The following is a 25,194-nucleotide window of genomic DNA, read 5'->3' as shown; positions in this document are numbered from 1 at the left end:
AGAAGGATTTTACCTAGCGCCTGCCAACAGCTGCGTTCAAATGGTATTTTATTTTTATATTTTTTAAGTGAGTTCTCATTCATTGCGAGGAACTCGGGCACCCAATGGCGACTTTACGAGGGGGAGCAGAGGGACGAGCGCCTGCCTGTGCCCCGCAGTGCCGCAGCCCGAGCGCTCCCCGAGGAACAGGGCGGCTGTGGGGGCCTCAGGGGCCTCGGTTCCTCTCCCCATCGCCGCGACCCCCTCTCCCGCCGGCCTCTCCCTACGCCAACTGCGTGAGCGGGCGGGCGCGGGCAGCGCAAGGCGCCGCAGCGCTCAATGGGCCCCGCCAGGCGCGCACGGAGCAGCGACGCTCCGAGAATCGCCCCGGCGCAAGGCGGGGGCGGTGGAACCGCCTCGCCCAGCGCGTCAAACCCGGCCGACATCTTTGTTCCGGGCAAAGCCCGGCCCGGCCGCCGCGGGGCTTTCGCGCTGCCTCAGCGTGCGCCCGGTTTCAAAATGGCCTCCGAGCGATGCCTTTTTTCTCCGACACGGAGTGCGAGGAAATAAGAGCGAGACCGACCCCGGGCTGGGAGGGGCGGGGGAGAGACGCGGGCACCGCGCTGGGCGGAGGGGCCGAGCCGGAAGCCGCTGCGTGCTCGGGGAGGCGGGCGGGGAGCGTGCGAGGAGCGGGGCGGAGGCGGCGAGGGAGAAGGAGGAGGAGCAGGCGGAGGCGGCGGCGGGAGTGGAGCCGCTAAGTCCGTCCGGCCGCCGGAGCGGGCGCGCGTAGGCGCCGTGTGCGGAAAGGGCCGCGGCCCCTCGGCGGAATCGGCGTAGGGGGCGTTGGAGAATCGCCGGCGGGTTGGCCGGCGGGAGGCGCTCGGGGAGGAGGGGGCGGCCCGCTCGGTGCCGCCGCGGCTGAGGGAGGCAGGGCGGGAGGACGAGCAGCCAGCCGGAGCCCAGCGTCAGCAGCGGCAGCCGCACCGCCGCCGGCCAGCGCCATGGGTGAGTCTCCAGCCCGGGGCCGAGGCGCGGCGGGGGGGCCGTGACAGCCCGAGCCCGCGGCTGTGGGGTCTCCGCGATGGGTGGGCTGAGAGGCGGCGTGGGGGGGGATACAGCGGGCACCGCCGAGCCTCCCATCCCGGCGGCCCCGCCGCGGGGCCCCCCGTCCCTCTGGCCGCCCCCCGCCTTCCTCATCTCCTCCGCCTCAGATGCGGCTCCTGCCCCCCTCCCCGCCGCCTCTCCCGACCATCCCAGCAGTCACTTCCTGCCTCGCCGAAATTGTATAATGCCTGCGCGGGGCTTGAGGAGCCGGGTGGCGAGAATGCCGGAGATATTTCTTCTTCCCTTCTTTTCTCCCCTTCCCCCCTTCTCCCCCCCCCCCCCCCCCCCCAATCCCCGTCCCTCCTCCCCTTTTTCTCCTTTTGCGCCCAAATTTGGGAGGGAGGAATTTGCTGCTGCAGGAATTAAAGCAGCCTTCAAATATGCGAGAGAGGAGCGGGTGGGACTGGAATCGCGGGAGGAGGGGGAGGAAGGAAGGGGGCGCCCGTGCGCGGGTGAGAGCGTGTGTGGCAGCGGGAGCCCGCCGGCCGCCTGCCCGCATCGCTGCTGGGCTCTCCTGCTGCTTCTCCCGTGCCCCCCCCCTCCCCCTTTTTTTTTTCTTTACCTTTTTTTTTTTTTTTCCCCTCCCCCTAGGGCGTTTTTGGAGGGCTTTATGCCGCTCGGGTCTGGCTTTTATTGGCTGGTGGCCGCCTGCGCGGGGCGGTCGCCCACGCTGCCCCGCCGGCCCAGCCCCTGCCCTTGGAGCCCGAGGGGGCCTCGAACGGTCGTTTTTAAAGCAAAACGAAAAGTAAAAATTACAATTTTTATGAATAGCTGCCCTGGGAGTCTGTATGAAGTGCCTTTTTAAGCGGTTTCTGTGCGATCCCCTCGCTTAGCGAACCGGTCTCGCAGAATAAATTGGAGGAGTGCTTAGTGTTCTTAGTGTTTCAGGAGGATGACTGGGAAAAAGGGCCTTTATGCAGGAAGATATTTTTTTTTTTTTTAACGGGCGACTTAAGGGAAAGCAGTTAAACTTATTTTAGCATGAAGTTGTTGGCTTCACGCTGAACCAGTTATGTGTAAATGTAATTTCGTGATAGACAGCGTTCAGGAATCTTCTGCATGCAGTTTGTGTCGCCTCCTGCAGATGGAATATCGGTGAACAGAAGACTGTCAGAACTACCCATTCACTGAATGTTTTTTTTGGCCACTGGACTCTCCCTCTGACTGACAGTGGCTTTAGGTTCTGTTCAGTGAAAGGAAGGCTTCCATATACAGATATACCTATGGTCTGTATTTATATCGGGACCAAAAAAATGGGTTTGGTCCGTGTGAATATGCAGGCTCAGCTCCCATCAAAGTGAGAAGGGTCACTGCTATATCTCCATTAAAAAGTGGGGTTTTTGTTATAGTAGTAGCTTTTCAGTGCTAAATGATGATTTCTGACTAGAACTTTACTGAGATACCAAGCTGATATGATTGTGGAGTATTTCTCCTTTATAATTCTGTCTCCTTATATTTTAAAGTTTTTGCGTGCTGAAATGTTAGGAAATAGGAGAAGATGTATTTTTGTGTAATGTTGAACATCTTTCACTTGATACCTGCTTAGTCTGTGGGATTACTCGCATCCTTGGCTGTTGAGTTGTGAACACAGGAGCAGTAATTGATCCTGGCTTTGGATGACTGCATTCATTTTTTTGAGCTGACTCGTGAATAACAAAAACCAATAAATAGAAATTTTACTTAGGAGAGAAGGTTTCAAGCAGCCATTGCATTAAAGGTCAATTACTGCCTTGTCTGTGTTGAAACCTGAATTGGAATGCAAGAGCATCACCTCTTCCGTGTTTGCTACTGTGTCATTTTGAAATTAACGCAGATGTACCAAGAGCTCTGCTATCAGTCCATGCACTGACAGTAACTCACGGCTTTTCCTTCTGCTTACCCATAAGGACAAGCAACTCGTCTCAGTTAAAACTGTGCCTCAAATGTCTACTCAATGCAACACACAAATGTGTGTTTCTGTATATATGGACAAAAACTTAATTGCTTATCTTATGCAGAAATAAAAGATCAGTTTTGTCTGCTTTATAAGCTAAAATACAATAGACTTGCTTTTTTTTACTTCAGATGTCCAAACATGCTCACTAGAACTCTTCATTTTTTTCTTTATCTGGCTTTTAGCTTAGTGGTACTTAGTCTCTTTCATGGGGCAGGCTCACGCTTCTTGTACTTTATTTTCTTAACTTCTAGTAGCTCAATGATGCTGCGGTGCTGTTTTTAATACTACCTTAAAATACCCATTAAGACAACAAATAGTTATAAAATACAATGGCTGCAGATTCAAAACCTCATTTTAAACACAAAGTCAGTGTTGAAAAAATTGCCTCGGAGAAGGTGTAGGAAAGAGATTTCTCCTCAGAACTGTACTGTGACATACATTTTTTAGCTTTAATTTATTGCCAGACTATTCACTTAACCTGTCTAGACCAGAGATGCGTATGTATGAGCGACATTCTATTTTCTGTAAGTTGGTGCTCCAGCTCCTGAAATAAGCTAGTTAATTGCAAATGTGTTCTCTGTAATTAGAATGGCATTTAGTCACCATTTAAGTAGTTTAGTTAAGCCTCGTTTAAATTAGTAATTCAAATTTGGGGTAGTGTTAAACTGTAGGCGGTCACAAACTATTCCCTAGGAGGGTTTCAATGTCTTGAACTGATGTTTATGGAATAGATGTCTTGCAGAGGTGGGGATGGTGGCATAAGTGAGGTAAAGACGTTTCTCAACTGCTAGGGCCAGGAACTGGGTTCACAGAAACCAATGATTTCCTGTTCACCTTGCCAGAGTGAGTTTCACGTATGTCAGGGATGAGTCAAATTGGGCTTTCTTTGCAGCCCAGGTTTAGTGGTTGCATACTGGTAGCTCTGTAGTGTCATCAGGTACCTGTTTTCCATTTTGTGGGGGTTTTTAACAGGAAAGAATCGAAACAGCATTTACTTACATAACTTGTAGTTTTGCCTTCTGCTGTAGTTTAATGCAGCTGCCCTGTAAAACCAGGTATTTGCTGCATTGCGTGAACATTGCTGTGAAACTACTATAAGTTATGGCATCCTTACTTCACATTAAAAATCAGAAAGCAGCCAGTAGGCTCATAAGAACTTCTGAAGACAATATGTATCCACTTTCCTTTTGATAGAGTTTGAGCTAGAGCAATGTAAAACACACGCCTGACTAAACCTCGTTCTGATGTACATCCTGGGCTTCCTTCCCGCAGAAGCCACTTCATCTTGTGCTTTTTGTGCATCGGTGCCTTTCCACGCTTCTAAATGTGCCTTAGAGGAACCTGCCAGTCGCATGTCGACTTCAGTGTTGGGCTGGTAGGGCTGCTGCTCCGAGCAGTGCACTGCCTGGCAGCCCTTCTTAAAGCCACTTAGGGGGAAGAGAATAGTTCTGTATCATATTTTCAAACAGCTCTTTGTGTGCCGTTTTCATGCCAGATATCTGTCATTTAACGCAGTGATAGTTCAGTATGCATTTGCAAATAATTTTGGAAGCAGTGTTGCAGAACAATATCCCTATGGGTGTTACATTCAGAAGCATTTAAGCAACTAAAATAGAATTGAATTATTTCTTAGAAGCACAGAAGATTTAGAATTTTTTTTTGGCAAGATTGGAAATAACATCTCAAGATAGTACTCTTTTTTTTATAGCTCTTTTTTTCCTCTCTTTACACTTAGTAGTAGTGTGCTTTTTATTTGTTTGTTTTTAAAATCTGAATAATAAAAGGGTTGACATAAAACCAGGAGGAGAACTGATTAAAATGTTAGAGAGATTTCTTCCTCCTTTGACCCACTGTAGCTTTAGAGGGATCAATATTAAGACTGACATTTTTAAAATAGAGCTTTTTAAATGGTAAGATTGCATCATACTCACAAAATATGTGAGACCTGAGGAAAGAAAAAAAATTACTTTAGACTGGTCTTTTATTTGACCACAGAAAAGATCTAAGGGTGACAGTGGTCTTAGAAGTGTGCTCTTAGAGAATAAACCATGTGAAGCTTTTTTTCAGTGCTGTGGGGTAAAGCATGACAGGAACAATGACCTGAAAGTAAATACAAACTAGGTATATAAGGTGTGCTCTTTAATGGTGTTGGTGAGTGTTGAACTACAAAGTAGTACTTTATCAAATTCCAATCAAAACAATCTTATTATATGTAGAAATCACTCTGTCATACAGTGATGTTATTAAAAAGAGACCTTTCAGAAAGGCAACTGAAGTAATTGATGGCAGGATTTCTGGAGTGACATTTGTCTGAGAAAGCATTGTAGGTCATTGGAGTTGATGCTGACAAAAATGTAAGATGGCATGAATGTAAGATTGTCACTGTGTTATGAGCAGGTAGATTATTAGAAGAATCATGCATGAAATGTTACCTATTTTTATATTTTATACATTAAAAGACCATTCATGTAATGATTCATGTTGAACTTGTAATAAAATGAAACTTGACCTAGCAAGGTGGTCAAAGTTGCCAAGAATGCATAAGTTAACATTAACATAAAGTTTAAATCAAACCTTTTTTAATCTCATCTATGTATAATTTTTTCACAGTGTGCAGGAAATTTTAGTGTGCCCGGCAGTATCCTCTGCTTTCCTTTTTGTTCTTTCTTAAGAACCTTATCATGCAGTTTCATAGCTTGCAGTGGTATAACTGGATTGCAGCTGAAAAATCCTGTCTTGATTGTGTGTTTTTTCTACACGCAGTATAGGAAAACCTCTGGTGTTCCTATACTGATGTGATTAGATGCGCTTGCTGATGTAATGGAAAGTTAACCTTATGGTAGTTTTCAGCTGGACATGTGAGCTAATCTCACTTGTTCGATGTACAGTTTTCAGAAATGGTGTGAGGGAAGCCTGACCTCACCCCGATGGTCCAGTTGCTATGTGAGTCTGTTGGCCAGCTGCTTGAGAGGAGGCAACTCTGCTGCTCTCCTCACCCTCATGGCGGTGCCTCTTCAACCCAATAGTGAGTCAGTTCATAGAGCTCAACTCATGGGAACTGCCGGCTTTTTCTTCCTCAAGATTATTTTTCTTTCTATTAGTTGAGCTCCCTGAACCTTTCGTATCATGTGATCACAGAAGTGTTGGCATGGAAAAAGAAATACAAGTGGGCTCTAGGCAAGAGATGGAACTTCAGCCAACCATTTGGGCATTAGGCACATCCACACAGTCTGGGTTTAGTGCCTGCTTTAGACTGGTGTAACATGGCACTGCTGTTCCCACCCAGACACTGAATCTTAACGTAGGGTGGAAGCTTTTGTTCGTGTGCCCAAGGCAGCAGAGATACGGGGTAGTTGATCTGGTTGTACAACTTGTTTATTTCCACTCTACCAATGGTTAAGATAGGGAAGGAGGAAAACTGTGTCCTGTTGCAGGAATTAGTGCTAGTGGTTAAGAATGCAGTACTCTCATCTTGGTGCTGAGCTGGTGACTTATCTAAGGATAAACACAAATGGGCAAAGTTTAATGGCTCTTGTTTCAGCAGCTGTGACTCTTTGAGCACTGAATGGCTGAGGTGACTTGGCTTTTATCTGCTGTTGCATCGTTGCCTGTGTCGTTTATGGTAATGCCGATATTAGCATTGGGACTTTCCAGAGTGATTTGTAAAACTAAAGCACTGACTAGTGATGGCTGCAGAAATCTAGCAGTGCAGAGGGTCTTTTAGTCCTGACCAGATCCTAACTGTTAAGAAATCTTAAGTAAGTTGAGATAACAGTTTTAGCTAACTTTCTGTCATTAAAAAAAAGGCAGTTGTGAGGCCTTAAAAGCTGTTGCTGGAGAAAGGTAATTTTCTGGAAGCTTTCTGATGACAGAGATTTTTCTGGCTGTGTGATCTTACCAATACTCACTGTAGTTTTTTAAAACAAGAATGTAGAACTCAGAATATATGACTCAAAATCAGTTCTGGATACCAGCTTAAAAGTAATTTAATGTCTTCAAGTTTGGGATAGTGAAAATTTCCAGAGTAGAAATGATGCCAAGAAACCCATCTTCTTATTTCTCACCCTCCTCAGTTTATGGAAACAAACACTTCCTAATTGTAGTTAGTAAAGGTGTACTAACAAACTAAGAGATTCAAGATTATATTAGTTTCTTCTTGGGAGGCTTTGCCAGATGGTTCAAAATCAAGATCTGAGTAATCCCTTAATGATAGGTAAAGGGGAGCCATCCTGTTGCCTTCTTCTGTGTTATTTTTTTAGCACTTAGTTGAGGGAGAACTTGGAGGAGAATAGTCTGAAAACTGCTGCAGTATGGTACTGAAGTTCACAGTCACCTCCTACTGTTCAGCTGTGCCAAATACTGACCTTCAGTGCTCTTATTTGCAATTCTGGGAGCATCTGCAAACCTGTAAGTTTTCAGAGTGATGGAAAGAGTGATGCAGTTTCTAAGTGAGTGACAGAAGCAATGAGGAAAAAGACCCTAGAGAGACAGGGGCAAAAACTAGAGTATGTGGTTGTTCATTGTACAGTTGTGGATTGTGAATAAAAGGAATCTCCTTTTCAATCAGTTAAGGGAAAAATGTTCAAATGTTGCAAGTTCAAAACAGTGCTGAAGACTAGATGCTTGAAAGGAGGAGAAGGTGGGGTAATGAGTCCCCATCCTATAAAAGTTTGGCCAGGAAAGCTGGGAATTTCAGCAGGGAGTTTTTCTTTACCAGCAGTTTCAAATTTAGCAAGTTAATCTTTGAGCTGGGTGGTGGTGTTCCTTTTCATGTTTTTAACTGGGACTCTGTAGAAGGTCTTTGAAATTTGTTGTGTTCTGAATCCTGGAACAGTTGAAATTTTCAGCTGGTGAGTTCAAAATTGTATCAGTGCTAGGTATTTTATGCAGACCAAGTTAAGGTATTTGAGTGTTAATACCTTATGAAGGGACACTGACATCTTGTTTGTCCAAACATCTGCAAGAGTTATTTGGAGAAGACTTTGAAAGTGATGAAGACACAGCTTCTGCAAAGAAATGTTCAAGGATGGCCTCTAACATGATTGCTGAATGATTTTCACTTGGCCCTGGCTTTGTCTTTGGCTTCTTGCCTGGCAGTATTCCTGCAAGGCATCCAGTGTCCCCTTAGGTAAAGGTGACTCCTTTTTTGGCGCATTCAGTTCTTTGTTGCTGTGGGCAGCAGCAACAATCTGGTTTTCTTCTTGCTTTGAATTGTGTTTCTGGTTGTGAATCTTGGCCATTGAGTACTCTGGTGTGGCAGCTAGGTATGCAGACAATTTAATTCCCACTGTAAGATACAGCGGGGCTAATGGTGCAGTATAGCTGCTCTGCTGGTGTACATATTTGACCATGTAATGCATGCTCTTCACAGCCAGCTTCCTCACCAATGCCAAAAACAAACGTACTTGGGAAGCTGGGAAGCCAACAGCTTTGGTGCTGTTAATCACTGGGATGGTTTGCTATCCAGCTGTGGTTTCACTCCTCGCACTCCTTAGTTTTGTCATCCAAGGCAATTAGACTGCTGGTGTTCTGGATGCTTTTGGGTTGCCTTCCTCTTTGAGAAATGTATGCAGTAACACCAAGTTAAAAATGAAATCTTAGACATCGAATAAATTAAATAAAACCTTAGGGTTTCTAGCTGCCAACATGTACTACAGATGAATGGTGGTTATACCAGTTCTGTATTGTAATAGTCTTAATATTAAACCTGGTTGATAGATTTTATTTTCAATATGGACTGTTCTCTGTATCAGTTGCCATTGCAACCTGCAGGGAAACAATCTTAAGTTTTACTTACTATCTTCCTTACATAGTAATTAGAATGGAAGCTATCTTTCTGTGGAATCTCTATAGCTTAAAAATAAAGGTAATTAAAAACAATGCAGCCAGCCAGCTGTGGTTCAAAACATATAAGTTTAACATATGGAGAGGTTTCTAATACTTGGCATAATTCTTTTATAATAGCACCTGTGTCTTTTTTTAATCTTCTTGGTCTCATTAGAATTCTTTATATTCTAAATACAGAACTCGTTGTGGAAATAGTTAAAAAGAATTAGCAATTTAGTAATATCCCTAAGGAGGTCTCTCAAGGTTTGATGAACCTTGTAGTAGAAGTATTGAAACATAAAAATAAACATAATTTCAGCATATCATGAAAATTCAGTTTATAATTAAGAAGCCTAAATTATGTCTCTTGGTGTCATTAAAATATGCTCTCATGGGGGAAAATGGATGCTGTGGAAAAACACCTACTTTGCTTCGACTTATAATAAATACAGTAACTTAACTTTGAGGTACCACTATGCTTCTTTTAATGAAAAAAGGTGTTTTAACTGATTCATTGGTGACACCTTGTTAATATGAGAGAGTCTCAAGAGTTATTTTAATTTTGTCCAAAGAAATTGCTGGTTTGATACAAAAGACTTGGTGTTTTCAGAGGTACTTGCGTTTCACTGTTCTGGGGTACTAGTTTGCTGCAGCACAGAAGTACAATAAGCTTCAAAAGACAAGACAGGGACACGTGTCTTAAAATTTTAGCTTAAAATATCTGTCTTGGTGAAACCTGCAGGACATCTGAAGGTTTCTGTAAGTTGGAGGGTGAGGTGTTGAGCATAGAAACTAGTATAGGAAAATAAGAATGTACGGTAAAACAGATGACTTCTGCATTGGAAGGAGTTGCATCCAGCATACAGAAATGTATAGTAGAAGCCTAGTTATGTCAGTTGAAAATTGCCCATGTTAACAGAAGCACCAGTGATGAAATACTGTAATTTTTCTCTTTAAGGGGAACACGCTTCACTTTGACAACGTCAAACGTTCTTTAGTAATTTTGCATGAGTGATTCACCTTTCATTAGCATTTCTGCACCTACATGTTAAAGAAATTTTACTAGATCTGATAGTAGCCCTTTAGGCTAGAAATGTAATAATGCTGTTTCTTGTACTGCCATCCTTACAGCTGCTTGATGAGGAAGGAGAATGGGATATGCTACTAGGGAGTTCACTTCTGTTGGTATTCAAGGCATCAAACAGAAGGAAACGCAGCATGCACACCTGCAAATGCCTTTTTTGGAGTCCCTTGGTTGAAATACTGCCAGTTGGATTGCAGGACCAATTACTCTTCCTGAAAAATTCACTCCTGTGCTTCGGCATATATAAGATGCCCTGTTACTGCTGCTTCACCTAGAGACTGGGGGGGGATCAGTTGGTTTGCTTTTGTGGTGGTTTTTGGGGTTTTTTTGTTTGGTTGTTTGTTGTTTTTTTTTAATCACCACCAGCTGACTCTTTGAGTTAACTGATCAATCTGCAAATTCTGAAAAAAAATGCAATGTTAAGGTGAGCCTGAAGGAACCGAAAATGTTCAACAGGATATGGAGAAGGAACTAAATGATACACTGTTTCTTAATACTTACTGTGCCTTGTTGCTTTTTTTCTACTATGTTTCCAGTGCTAAGTGAAACTCTTGAAAATGGTCTCCATGTAGAGGCACTGACCTGCTTGGGGAAGAATTTCCATTTCCTTAAAAATTTTTTTTCAAACCCATGGTTTAGTTGGTTTCATAGGAGGTGAAGATAGTGTGAGATAAAACTGCCTGAAAGATCCCACCATTTTGGTTTTGATTGGTAATTTTTTTTTTTATTATTTTAGAATCTTTTATTTACATATCTTTTGGGAAACATCCACAAACTAAATAGACAAGAGATATGTTAAATATGAAGTGGAATACAGATACTTCATTTTAATTTCTGTTGGAGTTTTTTGTTTGTTTGTTTTTATTTTGTAGTGGGTTTTTGTTTTTTTTCCTTAGAGGCTTTGTACCCAGGAATCTTTCACAGTGTCTTTTAATTTTTTTTTTCTTTTCTGTCTGTCATCTTCAACCCTTGGTTCAGTGTTTGTATTAGAATAAACATTCAGGGATGGCAAAACTGAGGAGGAGGAGTTAGGAAGGAAGATTAACAGTCTTGACAGACACACCAAGTGATGTGTGGCTGATGCGTGATCTGGTTCTGTTCCTGACACGAGGTCCCAGCTGCCATTTCATTTCGACCCCTACTTTATAGAGTGGAAGATAATCGGTCACTTTACTGTCAAATGGGATTTTGAGTTATACGCAAGTTGCTTTGTGATGATGGGTTTGTGTGCTGCTTTCTGCAGGCAGACTGAGGCTTTTTTTGCAAGCCAGAATAAAATGCACAAAAAAGCCAAGCTTTAAAATTGCATTCCTGTACTTATAGATTTTATTTAAAATGCACAAAAAAGGTTTACTTCATTTTCAAGGAATCACCTAACTAATTCTAGTGGAGGTTGAACTATGACAAAAAAAATTGTTGATATATGTGGCTGGCCTGAATATTTTGTGGAGTCATCATGGGCAGAACTTTTGATATTGTATGTTTTAGTTATGCAGGCCTGCTTTTATAGTTCAACAACCTTCCCCCCTCCCTGCCCCCTTCCTCCTCCCATCTGTCTATAATTAGTTTTGTTTTTCTAAATAGTTAACTGACTTCTTTTTCCTGTAGTTGTCTGCTTTCTTGCACTTTGGCTGCTCTAAGAGCTGCAGCACTGGCTGCGTTGGCTGTAGCTGCAGTGGTCTGTGCACAGTTACTGTACACTGGCTCTGAAGGCTGTCAGATCTCTTTTTAACAGACAAGGTTTACTAGTTTACCTGCTATATCCTCTTTGTTTTTCTTCAGAGTTTTATGCTTTCCTCCTAGACATGCTGCCTGTAGCTCAACAGGTGGATTATGCTTCTACTCTTTCTGGTCCTTGCAGTGCAGAATCCTTCTTGCAGAATCCTGTTGCTCTTAGATGTCACTCGTGTTTCAGCACTATCTTTAATAAACTAGATGATAGTGTCTGGCATGGGAAAAGAGAGCCTAAAGCTCACTCTTCACCTATACTCACTATGCCTAGTGAGATTTTGAGGAATGGTTAAATTTAAAGTCCATTCACTGGATCACTGCTTGAAATTATTGGTTATTGACTTAATCACCTTGGTACTAGAGACTGAAAGAGATCTCCATTTCTTAATTGTGGTTATGCATTGAAAGGATTTTCTTTTTTGTTCTATCTTTTATGAAAAATATTTTTAATTTTTTCTAATGTAGGCCAGGGCCTAGGTTCACGCTTGGAAGCCGGATTATCTTATAAAAGCAGGCTGCAGCTGATGCCTGTTTGAGGGAATAGAAGTGCTCATTTCCTTTCCATCAGTGCTAGAGTTCTACCATGCAGATTATAGCAGATGTTATTGACTCAGCAGATATTCTTATTGCACTTTGAATAGTGAAAGGACAAACATGTTCACAGATGTTCAGCGTTAAGTTTAACTTTACGAGTAGGTCTGGTGAGTTTCACCTTTATATCAGTATTTCTGTACATTTTAAATGCAAAGTTGAGTGGAGTTTTGTTTGTTTGTTTTCAGATTTGTTTGTTTTTGTTTTAAAATATAGATTGTGTATATCCTAATTTTTTTGTTTTGGTGGAGGAAAGAAACGAAGTTAAGATACTGTGTATTATATTAATAAGTGCTTATGGCTTGTAGTAGAAGCTTGACTACACTAAATACTGCTGTCCAGAGCCACTATTTGAAGAATGCAGTAACAAAAGCTGTCAGTTGTAAGACATGCAGTTGCTGTTTGCCTCTGGGATATGGGAGGACAAGATGGGGAAATGCATAAGCTGTTTGTTTTAGGTATTGCCTCGATATTGACAACTGAAAAAATGCAGAGTTTGTTAAACTGTAGCAAGCTTTAAGGGCTTTTGAAGATGTTGGGAAGGCCTTCTTGGCAAGTTCTGGAGGCTTCTGTGTACTGATGTGGAGACTTTAAACAACTAGCACTGTTAGAAGAAATTAAAAAGGTACCGTGTTAGGTATAGTGCAGGAAATACAAGTACAGTGTTTATAGACTAGTCTTTCTATGTAAAGCTACAAACTGTATCCAACTTATGTCTTACTCAGGCATAATGACAAGACATTGCATAGAAGTACTGTGGCTGGAGTGTTTGCAGAAATTTAGCTAAAAGTTCCAAAAAGATGGTTTTAATGATTGAAATCATTGTTAGAGCAGGTGCAATTTCTTATATTTTGGCAGCACTGACATCTTTTCAAGGTAAACTATGTATAAAGAAAACTTGCCCTATGTCTATGTATCTTACCAGATCAAATTGATTCCATAGCATATGTAAATTCTAGCATATATAAATAAAATTCCAGTTCCAGCTGTGTGAAATAAGGTAAAAATGATCACCTTTTATTTTCATTGTTGATGACAAGAAACATTGCTATACTATGCCCAATGCAATGAGTATCTGTGCCCTTTCTAATATTACTTTATGTTGGGGTCAGATTTCAACAATTTTTGCATTCTATGATGCTTCTGGATATTTTTAAAAATAGTGTTTCCTTGAAGGTAACTAGGGAAAAAAAAAAGGTATTGTTTCTTTCTCTTAGAGTAAGCTTGATTGAGAAGCACTAAAGCCAACTTTGATTGGAAAGGACAGTGACTCCCTGATGTCACACTGCTTTTCTGTTTGGTCTTCTTTTTTTCTCTCCAGCTGTCTTCATTAATATTTGCTGCTGGTTTGGCTATGTCAGAAATCCTTGAAGAATTTTCGTAACATCATGTTACAGGCTGCTGGTTGCTACCAGTGCACAGCAGCTGCACTTACCCGTGTTGAGTGTGAGCTGAGCTCTCAGGTTGCACGTTGTAGAGGTAAAAAATGTCTTTAGCTCACCTTAGACTTCCATCTCCTCTTGATCAGAGGGATCTGATGTCAGGCAGTGGATATTATGCCAAAGACTGTCATCTTTTGGCCCAGATGGTAATACTTGAAGAATGACTTTAGATTTATCATTCCTGGACGCAGTCATGCCAGAATAAAGGAGAAATGTAAATTATGGTCTCGGGGCAAGAACAAAGATGATAGACAGGCTTGAGAGAAAGAAAAAAAAAAAAGATTTTTTTTTTTAATTTTTTTTAAATCGATAGATTTAAAAACTCCTTGGAAAGCCACTGATGCTGGCTCCTTTCTCTCATTTGCATAGTTAGAGCAGCTTGCTGCTGGCTATTTTTCCATTGATTCAAATGATGGGTCTAAAAACACCAGCTCTGCAACTGGTTTGTGTGGGCTGTGACATTTTGCTTGAGGGAGATCTACATTAAAATAACTTTGAGTGCACAGAATGGATGCATCGAAGGTCAGCTAAGGCCAAATTTGTGATTATTTGTACGGCTTGCTTTCATTTGTGCTAAGTTAAAGCAGAGATGATGGACAACTGCGAGAACCAATAGATGTTAGAAGAATTGATACAAAATGATACTTGAAATGCAGTGTAGTGAATACACCTGATATTATTAAATAAAGAGATACATGTGGACTGCTGTCGTGCTGTATGCTCCCTGATAAGCTGTGAGCATTTTTTAAAGCTCAGGAGCAAGGTTCTTAGGCCTGCGTACCATTCCCAGTATGATCAGCTCAGTACTTGTCAGGAGTCAAATAAGTTACATGTTGGGGATCAGTAAGAAAGGATCAGAGTAAGAGATACCACATGATTATTCTGTGGATCTGTGAGTGTTTTGCCTCTTGGATACTGCGTGCGGCTCTCACCCTGGCCTCTCCAGAAGAGTACAGCGCTAGAGCAGTGTTATGTAAGAGCAGCAGAAGCAGTCAGAGACACGAAATGGCTTCTTTTGAATGAAGTATGCTACATTATTAAGGCTGTTTTCACTGCGGATACTACTGTGCAGCAATAAAACTAGCAGGAGGTAATTTTGAAATTATTAATTTCTCCCTTTGACAATGTACAGAGGGAGTGCTTGCTACAGGAACTTTGGTGGATGCTCAGGTTTTATGATGCTAAGAAGAGTGTGCATGGAAGAGGAATTGGTCAAATGATATTGAAGTGCAAAAATTCCCCAATCTTAAATGCTAGAGGTAGATTTTTGGTTACTGTGGAGGTGTTTTGAGAAATATAACTCTCAGTTTATTCTGCTGTATGTACTACCTTAGATATATGTTTTTGGCCACTGATGAAGACAGGAATTTTGGTGTGGCCCATGATGGATTTGATCTTTGTACCTTTTCCACTCTAAAATAAAAATATTATGCAGTAGTGTGGTGAAATGAGATTCCATGTTCTGGTGAGCACCTGTGAAGGAAATAAATACCCTTGAACCCATTACAGATTCAGGTAGCATATAGCAAAGAAAAAGCATGCTGAATAATTGGAGTAAAAAGAACTATTGAATAATTACCTGTCTTAATCATTAAATGGTATGGAGGTCATGTAGTATATTACCATGAAATTAAGCTGTCATATGTATAGAACAAACTAAATTAATGTTACTAACAAAGTAAATTTGGGGCCCTACAAGAGAGCTGTAGAGGGACTTTTTACAAGGACGTGTATTGAGAGGACAAGGGGAAATGGCCTTAAACTGACAGAGGGTAGGTTTTCATTGGATATTAGGAAGAAGTTATTCACTGTGAGAGTAGTGAGGCACTGGAACAGGTTGCCCAGAGAAATTGTGGATGTCCTGGACATTCCACATCCCTGGAAGTGTTAAAGGCCAGGTTGGTTGGGGCTTCGAGCAACCTAGTCTAGTGAAAGGTGTCCCTGCCCGTGGTGGGGGGTTGGAATTAGATGACCTTCAAGGTCGCTTCCAACCCAAACCATTCTGTGATTCTGCTTAAAACACTGTGTCCTGAGCACAGTAGGTGGGAAGTATTGTGGGTTACTTTGGTCAAATGTAAGTAACTTTTCTTTTCTTTCTCACCCCGCTCCTGTTTCTCTTTCTGGATCGCGGCTGCACCTGAATGGACTTGTTGCTGCGATGGTTCAAATTCATCGTTTTACTGGACTACTTCTGGATGTGTTCTATTGATACCTTCCATACTGGAAATGATGGAAACGTGTTGTTTACAAAGTAGCTGTAAGTATTACTTTGATACAGATGTTTTCTAGCTATTGTGGAAATAGAAGCAGCATTAGGTTTTTAGTAGGTGAACTGAAATTGAGTTTAAGTGGCAACTACTTGCAAATCAGAAAGGGATAAAAGTTAAGGGGAAGCTGCTGTAATATTCGAAACATGAGATCTCACTTGACAATACAGCAGAAGTCAATTCTTTAACAAAAAAAAAGTACTAAGTTCTTCTAAAAGCTGTTGCAGGAATTGAAGAAACTCAATTCCTAGTTTGTTCTGGTCTGTTCAGAAGTAGCAAGTTATGAAAATATACAACTATTTAAAAAACAGTATGTTGAAAGCTTCAGTTTTAATTGGTGTACCAGAAATATGAATCTGACGTCCAACTTCAGTGTTTTGAAAGGCTCTTTTCTGTGGAGTATAAATGCTCCCATTAAATACAGCATTAATGCCCAGTGTAACGCTTCATTCATCTTCATCTTTCTGATTAGTAACATTTATATTTCATTATCTAAAATTGTGGCTGTAATTGCTGTAGACCCACTTAACAGAGCAAACAACCCAAAAGGTGCCATCTATTCTCTTTTAGCATTTTATACTCGATCTAAAAGTTCTTAGGAGTAAAACTGTCCTAAATGTGGAGCTGTATATGAAGGAGATGGGAAGAGAAATAACAATAATTCAGAACAAGAATTACATGTAAATTGATTCTTTTAAGTGAAAGAAGCATTAGCTAGAGTTAATGAGGGGGTGAGCTGTTTCTGGTAAGCATGACACACATTAAAAGGTATGTAGATGTTAAAAAATGCAGATGGTTGACAAGTAGAACCATAAGGAGTGTCTGACTGTGATTAGATATTTTACATCTGGTAGGATGAATAGCAGTTCCATATCCTTAATAGTTGTTAAGGAGCTCTTTAATCTTAAAAAGCACCGACCTGCATGTCGTGTAATATCTGAAGCATTGGCTGCTCAGAGTTTTAGATTGTGATAGATTCCATTCCTCACATGTAGTTGTAGTAATAGATTGGAAAATTAAAACAAATATTTGGATTTTAAATTCCTGGCTGATTTTTTTTTTTAAATGTTTTGAAACCTTTCAGATGAGACTGTTGCTTCACCAAAGGCTATATTGAAACAAAAAACATCTTTGAAAAAGAGTTTCTCGATGACACCAGGCAAAGATTCCTACATTTAGAGAAATAATAACGTTTGTTGCATTGTGTGTATTTGAACTTGAAACTATAACTTAGTCTTTGTAGTAGTGTAGCTTTGCTTGAGAATAATAGTTTATTTGCCAAATGGAGAAATCAGTTATGTGACTTTAAGCAGAGAGTCCATTGTTTGACTGTTGGATTGCAAAGAAATTAGTTGGTTTTGCATTCAAAGCTTTAAAGGGGATAGTGGATTTATATGGCTGCAAGGAAGGTTTGCTTTAATTAAAAAAAATTATATTTTTTTAATTTAAAAACTATGAGTTATTACTGCATTAAGTTTGTTCTGTCAGTTTTAGGAAAAAACCCATTGAAATAAGCATGAGTCAACCACATACCAGACTCGAATTAGCCATGCTCTATTGCATACAGTAGAAGAATTTGTTAAAAGTTATTTTTTAGAATTCCTCCATCCTCTTGAAGATAATCTTAGAGGGTAGAATTTAATCTTGAAGACAGCACTTTAGCTGTGTGGATGTATATAACTCTCTTAAACTCTGAAACCGAGGCAGTAGCACCATCACATCCTCTCAACTTTGTGTGGGCATAAAGCCTGAAGGCTGAAATCATTGCTCCATGAGAGGCAGTGCCTTGTGTTGCTTTAAGTAGACAGTTGTCTCAGAAAGTATCTCTGTAAAATAACTGTCTTGTCTCATAAGACAATCCTGAGACCTGCTGTGATAACAAACACATTTCCAGGATTCTGCTGGAAGAGTGATTTAAAGGTAGCACAGTTGATCTTTGGAAGATCAACTTTGGCTCTAGTACAGTGAGGAAGAGGCATTTTAAGCACTTTCAGCATTTTCATTAACGTGGTGAGAAGAAGTAGCAGCTAACATCCAGAATTCTCCTCCTGTTTCATAGTAGAGGCAGTGTTTTGGGTAACTTCTTCACAGTACAAGGCAACTGAAGTTTGTTGCAGAGCCTGCTGCGTTGGTGGAGTTCTGGGTTAAGCCTGAAGGCATCTGCTTGTGTGACCCAGAAGCAGGGGGTGTCAGGTTAGTCCCCATCATACTGGGGCAGTACCACCATGACTAGGAAAGCTTTATTCATAGTACTTGCCTGTGTTTCAAATGGGCATTGGTACGAAGTTATTATACTTTAATTTGTTTGCACATTCACAGTCTTGTGCTTGCACAATTGTAATGTCACAACTGTACTTGCTCAAAATACTGTTAGAACTGCTGTGCCAGTTTTTTGGCTATCCAGTCAAAAAAAATCAGTTTTCCTGATTTATTGCTGCAGTTCATTGCACTGTCTTGAATGTAGCTGGCTTAGCTTGTTGAGAGGTTGGGTAGACAGCACTTTTCTACAAATGTGAAAATGAAGTTAATGTTTAAATAACTAAAACAAAAACCAAAACAAGCCAACTAAGAATTCACATGCTTTTCTTTTAACTTTTTTTTTTTCTAAATATTTCTTGCTTTAGCAACAGAAGAACCTTGAAGGATATGTGGGGTTTGCAAACCTTCCAAATCAAGTTTACCGGAAGTCTGTGAAGAGAGGATTTGAATTCACACTCATGGTAGTAGGTAAGTTTCTTTCTTTGAGTAGTGATCATTGGAAGTATTTTGTTGTAGTTATTAAAATCTGTGATGATAATGTAAATGTGTTTTGCATGATCTCATGAGAAAACATGGATCTTCCCCTGCTAGACTAGAGTGGTTAAAAAGAACATGTTATCTGATATGCAAGTTGATGAGGAGAAGAATAAATAATGAGAACTGTATAGTTCATACTGTCTTAAGAAAAACATTTGGTGTGGATCTAGTCTAAAATGTGGCTTGCAAGTATGACAGAAGTAATTTGAACTTGGATTTTCATTTGAATAAAAAAAAAATGACCTTTTTTTATGATTGAGTGCAACATGGCAAACCTTGTACATAACCAGGCAATAGGATCCTGTATATCCTGCACTTCTGTGGCCACAAAACTGTGCTACAAAATCAAAGCTTTAATTTAAACAAACCTTTCTAGTTTGTATGGTTGCAAAGAAAACCAAATGTAAATAGTTTTTTCCCTATGGACTACAGAAAATGGGAAACTACAGTTAGAATGAATGAATAATACCAACCAGAACAGTTCATTTAGGCTTCAGTGATGACCCAAATTGTCAGATTTCCTACTAGGACATCTGATTTATTTTTTTTCCTCATTCTTTTGAGTGCTTTTATGATAGTAGACTGTTAGTAAGGTTAGGTACACTTGCATTTAACTGATACTACAGGGTATGTGATCCATTTTTGACATGGTAATGATCAAAATAATAATAATTTTAAAAGTGTTTTGAAATAGCCAACTGTTGCTTTGTTGGTATCTAGCTTTCTCTTTTGTTAATTGGCCAGCTTGATAATGCTTCGATGTTTTGTCATCGAGACAATGGATATCTTGTGCAGACATTGTGTACATGTAGCACATAACATAATAGTACTGTTGACAGAGTTAGAAATAAGGGTCAAATTGGTGAAAACTCATAGATCAATCAGTGAAAACTCGATTTAGGTAATTTATAATTTTCTTTTGATTTCGGAGGTGAGTTAGAGGTTTAAAATTTGAGCGTTTCTTTTTTCCTTTGGAACTTGATTACAGGTTCCTTTGTAGTCTGGCATCCAAGTACATAATTCATTATTTGGTACAAAACTCTTTAGTCTTAGATAAAATTTGTGTTTCTGCTATCTGCATGAAAAAAAAGAAGAGGAAGGGAGGAAACTATCTTCATAAGTGGTAGATGTAGTGATGTGTTAGAACGGGAGAAAGTCTGTAAAATTACCTTGGTGTTCTTACATTTACCTGTAGCTAAGTTAAAAGCAGTTGCACTTAGGAGAACTGTAGAAGATTATGACTGTCAAGAAGAAAAATGGGTCCAAAGTTAGATTGAAAATGAGATATTGGTCAGAAAATTTTGTTCCTAGTTTTACTAGTTTTGTACTTAATACTAAGATTTCATTCATTTGCATGGAAATTTTAGCCATTGTCTGGAAGTTTCCTGAATTAAAAATGCATCTAACTCTCTTCTTTTAACCCTTAAGTATGGAAATCAGATGCTTGAAAGTGAGTGTTCAAACAAAATGATGGCTAATCTTTTAATACCCTAACATCTGGAGAGGGGTGGGGTAGAGAAATGATTCTGTTTCAAAGTTACATGCCCTGAAAAAATGTCTGGTTTAAATATGAGGATGCAACAGTTTGTGTATTACTGGTCACTTGTGTTGGTAAACATTGCAGTGCAATCTGCAGTTAGATTCTTAGAGTTGTAATTATTTATTGCTGCATTCATCCTTTGAGATAGTGTTCTCTGACTTGGTTTGAGGTCTTTAGCTGACATAATGGTACAGTTCTGTACAGTAAATGGAATTACCTGTAGTCTATTTGTTAAAACTTAAATGTAGTGCTTATCTGTGTATGGTCAGTGCTGGAATAATAACAATACCGAACGTATTATCTCTTGGAGATAATCTAAAATATTCTCCTGCTCTTTCTACTACCAAGAGACATGTGTGCATGGCTACCTTTTGCTGTAGATTGCACAATTACTAATCTGCTGTCTGTCTTCTTTATTTGTTGGTACTTGGGTGTCAGTATGTTACCTGTTTGTTCTGAAACGAAAAATGAGAAAAACAATGCTTGTGGTTGCTAAATGGGTACAAGGAAGAAAACAAATCACAATTGAGATCTGTGATCTCTGTATCCAGCTATTTTCGGGTCTCTGTGAGGCTTGATATTGCAGCTAATGCATTTGTACAGAAACTATTTCCTAGTTGTCAGTTTAGTCTGGAATTATCAGTTAAACTTCATAGATGTGCATAGCACGATGTCTGGCTTCTTTGTCTTGGAATGTGTAGGATGAAGAGTCACCAGAGCAGTGTTTTGGGGGGACTTGTTGGTATGGTTGTACTTTTGTGTGTGTTTCTGCTATTGCAGAAAGAATTCAGTGGTCAGTTTAACAGTGTAAGATATTTGGGACCGAGCGAGTATTAAGTACAACATCAAACAGATCGGATGTTACTCCCAGTTGGAATTTTTGCAGGGATATTGTTCAGTTTTGCAGAACCTTTCTGGTGCTTAAAGTGTGAATGTACTCTATAAAATGTGTATTTTCCCAGTTATTGCCCTGGAGGTGATGGGGCTGCCCATAGCAGCATTTGGTGGCTTTCTGCACTTCTGTTCTGCCAGTGAAGTCGGAGAGTGGGCTTTCAAATTTGGGAGTGCATAAGGCTGAGCAGTTGTTAAATAACTTATAGCATGGTTTCTAGAGCAGGTTATCTGCTCCATATCTGGGCTGATCTAAGCTGGTTGGGGGCATTGCTTTCAAAGTGGCCACATTTCAGCCATGTGGCCAGTGTTCTGTTCTGTAACTTACTCTTTGAACCAGGACTCATTAATTTAGTTGAGGCTTGTGATGCTAGTGAGGTCTTTTCTGTAAGTATGGTTGCAAATTTTGAGGTGTTCTGGTTTTTACATTAAGTATAACCAAAGGGTGAAGTTGTTATGAACTGCACTCGTATGTATAAAAAGTGGATGTTTAAATACCCTTTTTATATTTAATGTTTTAAGAATCATTGAAAAGTTAATTGTAATAGAAGTGGTGTTACTTTATAATATTTACCCATAATAAGCATTTCAGCATTTGTCTCATTAAACTTTGTTTTCTGTAAGTCATATTGTTTCTTCTGTTAGTGTTTATGAACTTTTCTTAAGAAACTGAAGACTGAAATATCTCTTTGTTTTCCTTATTAATCAGTTGTCACTCTCAGTTATATTCTCAAAGGCTAAGCAGTAGTTTTTGTTGCACTGCTTCTGAAATGACTTGGTTTGTTGAATAAAAACCAACAGCCACCTCCTCTGAGAATAAGACATAAAGTAGGCAGAAGTAGGCATTAAACTGAGCTTCATTCTTGATGCTTTCAAAGTAAGACATTTAAGTAGTGGTTCCACATCTGAAATATTAAAGCTCAACAGTAGAAAAAATATCAGGCTTGCCTTAGTAGGCTGCTTCCTTCATAATCTTGTATAACCTCTTCAAGTATAAGATAGTTGTTGAAACACTTGAGAACCCGACATAAATATTTAGTCTGTTTGAAATCCAAAGTGTATTCTCTGCATTTCTCTGCTGTATGGGTTTTTTTGGAGGACAGTACATGCCTAAGTCAGATGCTTAAGGAAAGAAAACTTCACAGTTAAAGAAAATCTTAATTGTCGAATTATAGTTCTGTCTGTTTATTAATATAATTACACTTGCTTAAATAGTGGGCGTATGTTTTTGTTTTAGTGTAATGAGGTGTGGAAGAAATAGTTACTTTTCAGTGTTTCTTCCTTCTAAACACAGAGTCAGGAAATCCCTCTTTTGTTGTTCTTGTATTGAAATGTCGCTGGTAACGTGATTTGAACCAACACCCAAGTAGATGCAAAGTCATAATTTTAAAAAATTCTTTTCTCCTGTGCTTTATGTACTCAATAATAATTATTTGTGGTGACTTTTCCTAGAGCTATATATACTTTAAACTGTTCAGGCTTCATGAATCTCATTAGAGGTTGGACTTTCAAATTTTATTTTATTTAAAATCATCTGATTTGCAGAACACTTACAGTCAAGTGACTTTTCAGAGGACCTTTCTACGAAGTTCATAATTCTTGAGCAACTGTTTGGTAGCTTTGACTTCGAAAGCTGTTCTGAAACTTGTCCTATAGTAAATTGACTGTTTTGTTTCCAAATTGTTGCTTTAGCCTTGTAGATCACCTGTGGATTACAACTTAAAGGAAGATGTCACGCAATATTGTCATAGTGCTTAGTTTGTAATTATATGCACACTCAAGTGTTTTGGTTTAAACATGTTTTTTTGGCATGGATGCAAAGAAAAGGACTGTATTTTGCAAGACTTGAAGTTATGTTAAAGTAGCAGCACACTGATTCTAAAATGCTTTTGTTGTTCACTGAAGAAAACTTGGACTGGTTTAATACTGGTGTCTTCTGGTGATGGATCATGTTCTGATTAGAATTACCACTCTCATTAAGCATATGGTAGGTTAGGAAGAATAAATAAATGAAAAATAATCTGTGGATGAGCGGTACAGTTTAGTAGAAATAGCTGTGAGATGTTCCCAGTTCATGTTGATCTGCTGTGATTTGAAATCCTGTTCATTAAGGTTTTAGTGGTGTCCCTGGTACCACCATATCTGAGTAGGTGCTTGGCCTTTGGTGTGACCTTCATTACCTGGTTTCTTAGCATCAGGGAACTATCATTGCTGGGTGTTCATTGCCTAACCTTGACATTATTCTAGAGGCCTCTAAGCTCTACTACCACACAATTGTAGCTTAACTTTCTTTTAAACGAACTGAAGGGGAAAAAAAAGTGAGTTTTGACCTTTCGAGTAAGTTCTTAGCTTCCCCATGTTACGTTGTTGCACTGGAGCTTTTCCTTGTGTTTACGGTCAGGAGAGTACACTGGTGTACAGCTCTTGCAAAGAAAAAGCATATTATGGAAAAGAACTGGCAAAGTTTCTTGCATATATTCTGCCTTCTTTTCCCCTGTGACTTCTCACAATACCTCAATTGCTTCTGTCTCCTACCCCTGCTACATCTTTGGCTGCAGCTCATCTTGAGCTGCTTGCTTGGTGACTGCCTGCCTGTCTGGCCAGTACTACTGTGCCAGTGGGCTAGGGCCGGGTTAGACAGCACTCTTTCACTTCTCAGGGTACCTTTTCCATAAAGAAAAGTTGAAGTCTGGGTTCAGCTGTTGTGGTGTGGTGGATATAGCTCCCTTAGGAAACTAAAAAAAAAAAAAAAAAATTAAGCTGCAGGTATTCTGTTGACAGAATTGTGATGTTTCCATGAAGTACAGAGTTGTTTTTAAGGTTACAAAATTTTTCAAAGAAGGAATTTGTGTTCCGGTGATGGTGTCTACAAAGTATTAAAATTGATGGCTTAATACTTACATGTACCTGATGGAGATGCCAAAGCAAAGTAGGTTGAATGGAGTAGATAAAACTACTCCAGATAAAAACTAAGGAAACTGAAAACTGGTGGAACTCAAAATGGAGGCAGTGCATGCTTAGAGATGATGTGTTCCTCTGGAATAATCTCTGTTATGGGAGTAATGCTTTACCAATAGCCTATCACTCCTTTTTGTGGAAAGAAGTTGATAAAAATTTTTTGAAAAGACAGAATAGATGAACTCTTCATTCTGTGAAGAAGTGAGTGTCTGTTCAAGATGGGAAAGATCGGTAACCTAACAGTGAGTTTACTGGCCTGCAGTGCATGATTTTCCCCTGAGTTACTTTCAGATGAGAGCATATTCATGTGAGTATTTGGCTTCAATTAGAAAATCTTCTCTCATACTTTTTTGTTGGTTTATGGGTGGATTTTCTCTTTTTTTTTTTTTTCTCTCTTCCTTTTGTAATGCAGTGAACTACAGTTTACAACATGCTTGCTCTTCTTGCCTCTTTTTTTAGTGTTGGAAAGAAACCTGCACGAAGTCTAAAACCTGATGGAGGAAGAGAAACTTTTTACAGTGTGTTATTGTTGGAAGTTTATTGTCAGGCAAATTCAGTTAATCTACCTATTTGAGCTTATCTAGAAACTGTAGCTCTTGAAAGACTCTCACAAGTTTCTCCTAATGTAGTGGCTTTTAATCACTCAATATGGGGAAAAAAATCATCTTCATTTTTTGTTAGGCTCATTTTAAATATTTTCCTCTCTGTGCAGTAGCCTAACGATTCTAATGACCAGAACTAAAGTTGGTATTTAAAAGGATTGATCTTCAATTCTCATTTTTTAATTGTTTGCAATTACAACATTAGCTGGAATTGTGGTGCTTAGTGGATAACTTCTAAAGAGCCTTTGGATTTTTTTTTCTTATTAAGTGTTTGGATGCAAAGCTTCTTGAGGAGATTATATGAAAGCCAACTCCAGTAAGGTGCCTCTTACTGGATACTTGCAGTTACATGACTCAAATTCTGACAACTAACATTAAATACCAAGTATTAGTATTATTAAAATATTACTTTGTAAAATTAAGGTAAGATTTTGTAAGGCTTAGGTT

General features: G+C 39.8%; 1 protein-coding gene across 2 annotated transcripts in view; it reads left to right on the top strand.

The window, feature by feature from the left end:
- Positions 1-15,932: 15,932 nt before the first annotated feature.
- Positions 15,933-25,194, top strand: part of SEPTIN7 (septin 7) — a 61,459-nt gene continuing 52,197 nt past the window's right edge. The window contains exons 1-2 of one of the 2 annotated variants that reach the window (XM_064670173.1): positions 15,933-15,950; positions 18,585-18,687. In XM_064670173.1, coding sequence (XP_064526243.1) covers positions 18,678-18,687 — 10 coding nt within the window. In that variant the 5' untranslated portion in view covers positions 15,933-15,950; positions 18,585-18,677. The remainder of the gene's footprint in view (positions 15,951-18,584; positions 18,688-25,194) is intronic. The other variant, XM_064670177.1, reaches the window with a different exon arrangement.

This window comes from Pseudopipra pipra, chromosome 1 (genome assembly GCF_036250125.1).
Source record: "Pseudopipra pipra isolate bDixPip1 chromosome 1, bDixPip1.hap1, whole genome shotgun sequence".
Classification (NCBI taxonomy): Eukaryota; Metazoa; Chordata; class Aves; order Passeriformes; family Pipridae; genus Pseudopipra; species Pseudopipra pipra.
This window is presented reverse-complemented; position numbering and strand designations above follow the sequence as displayed.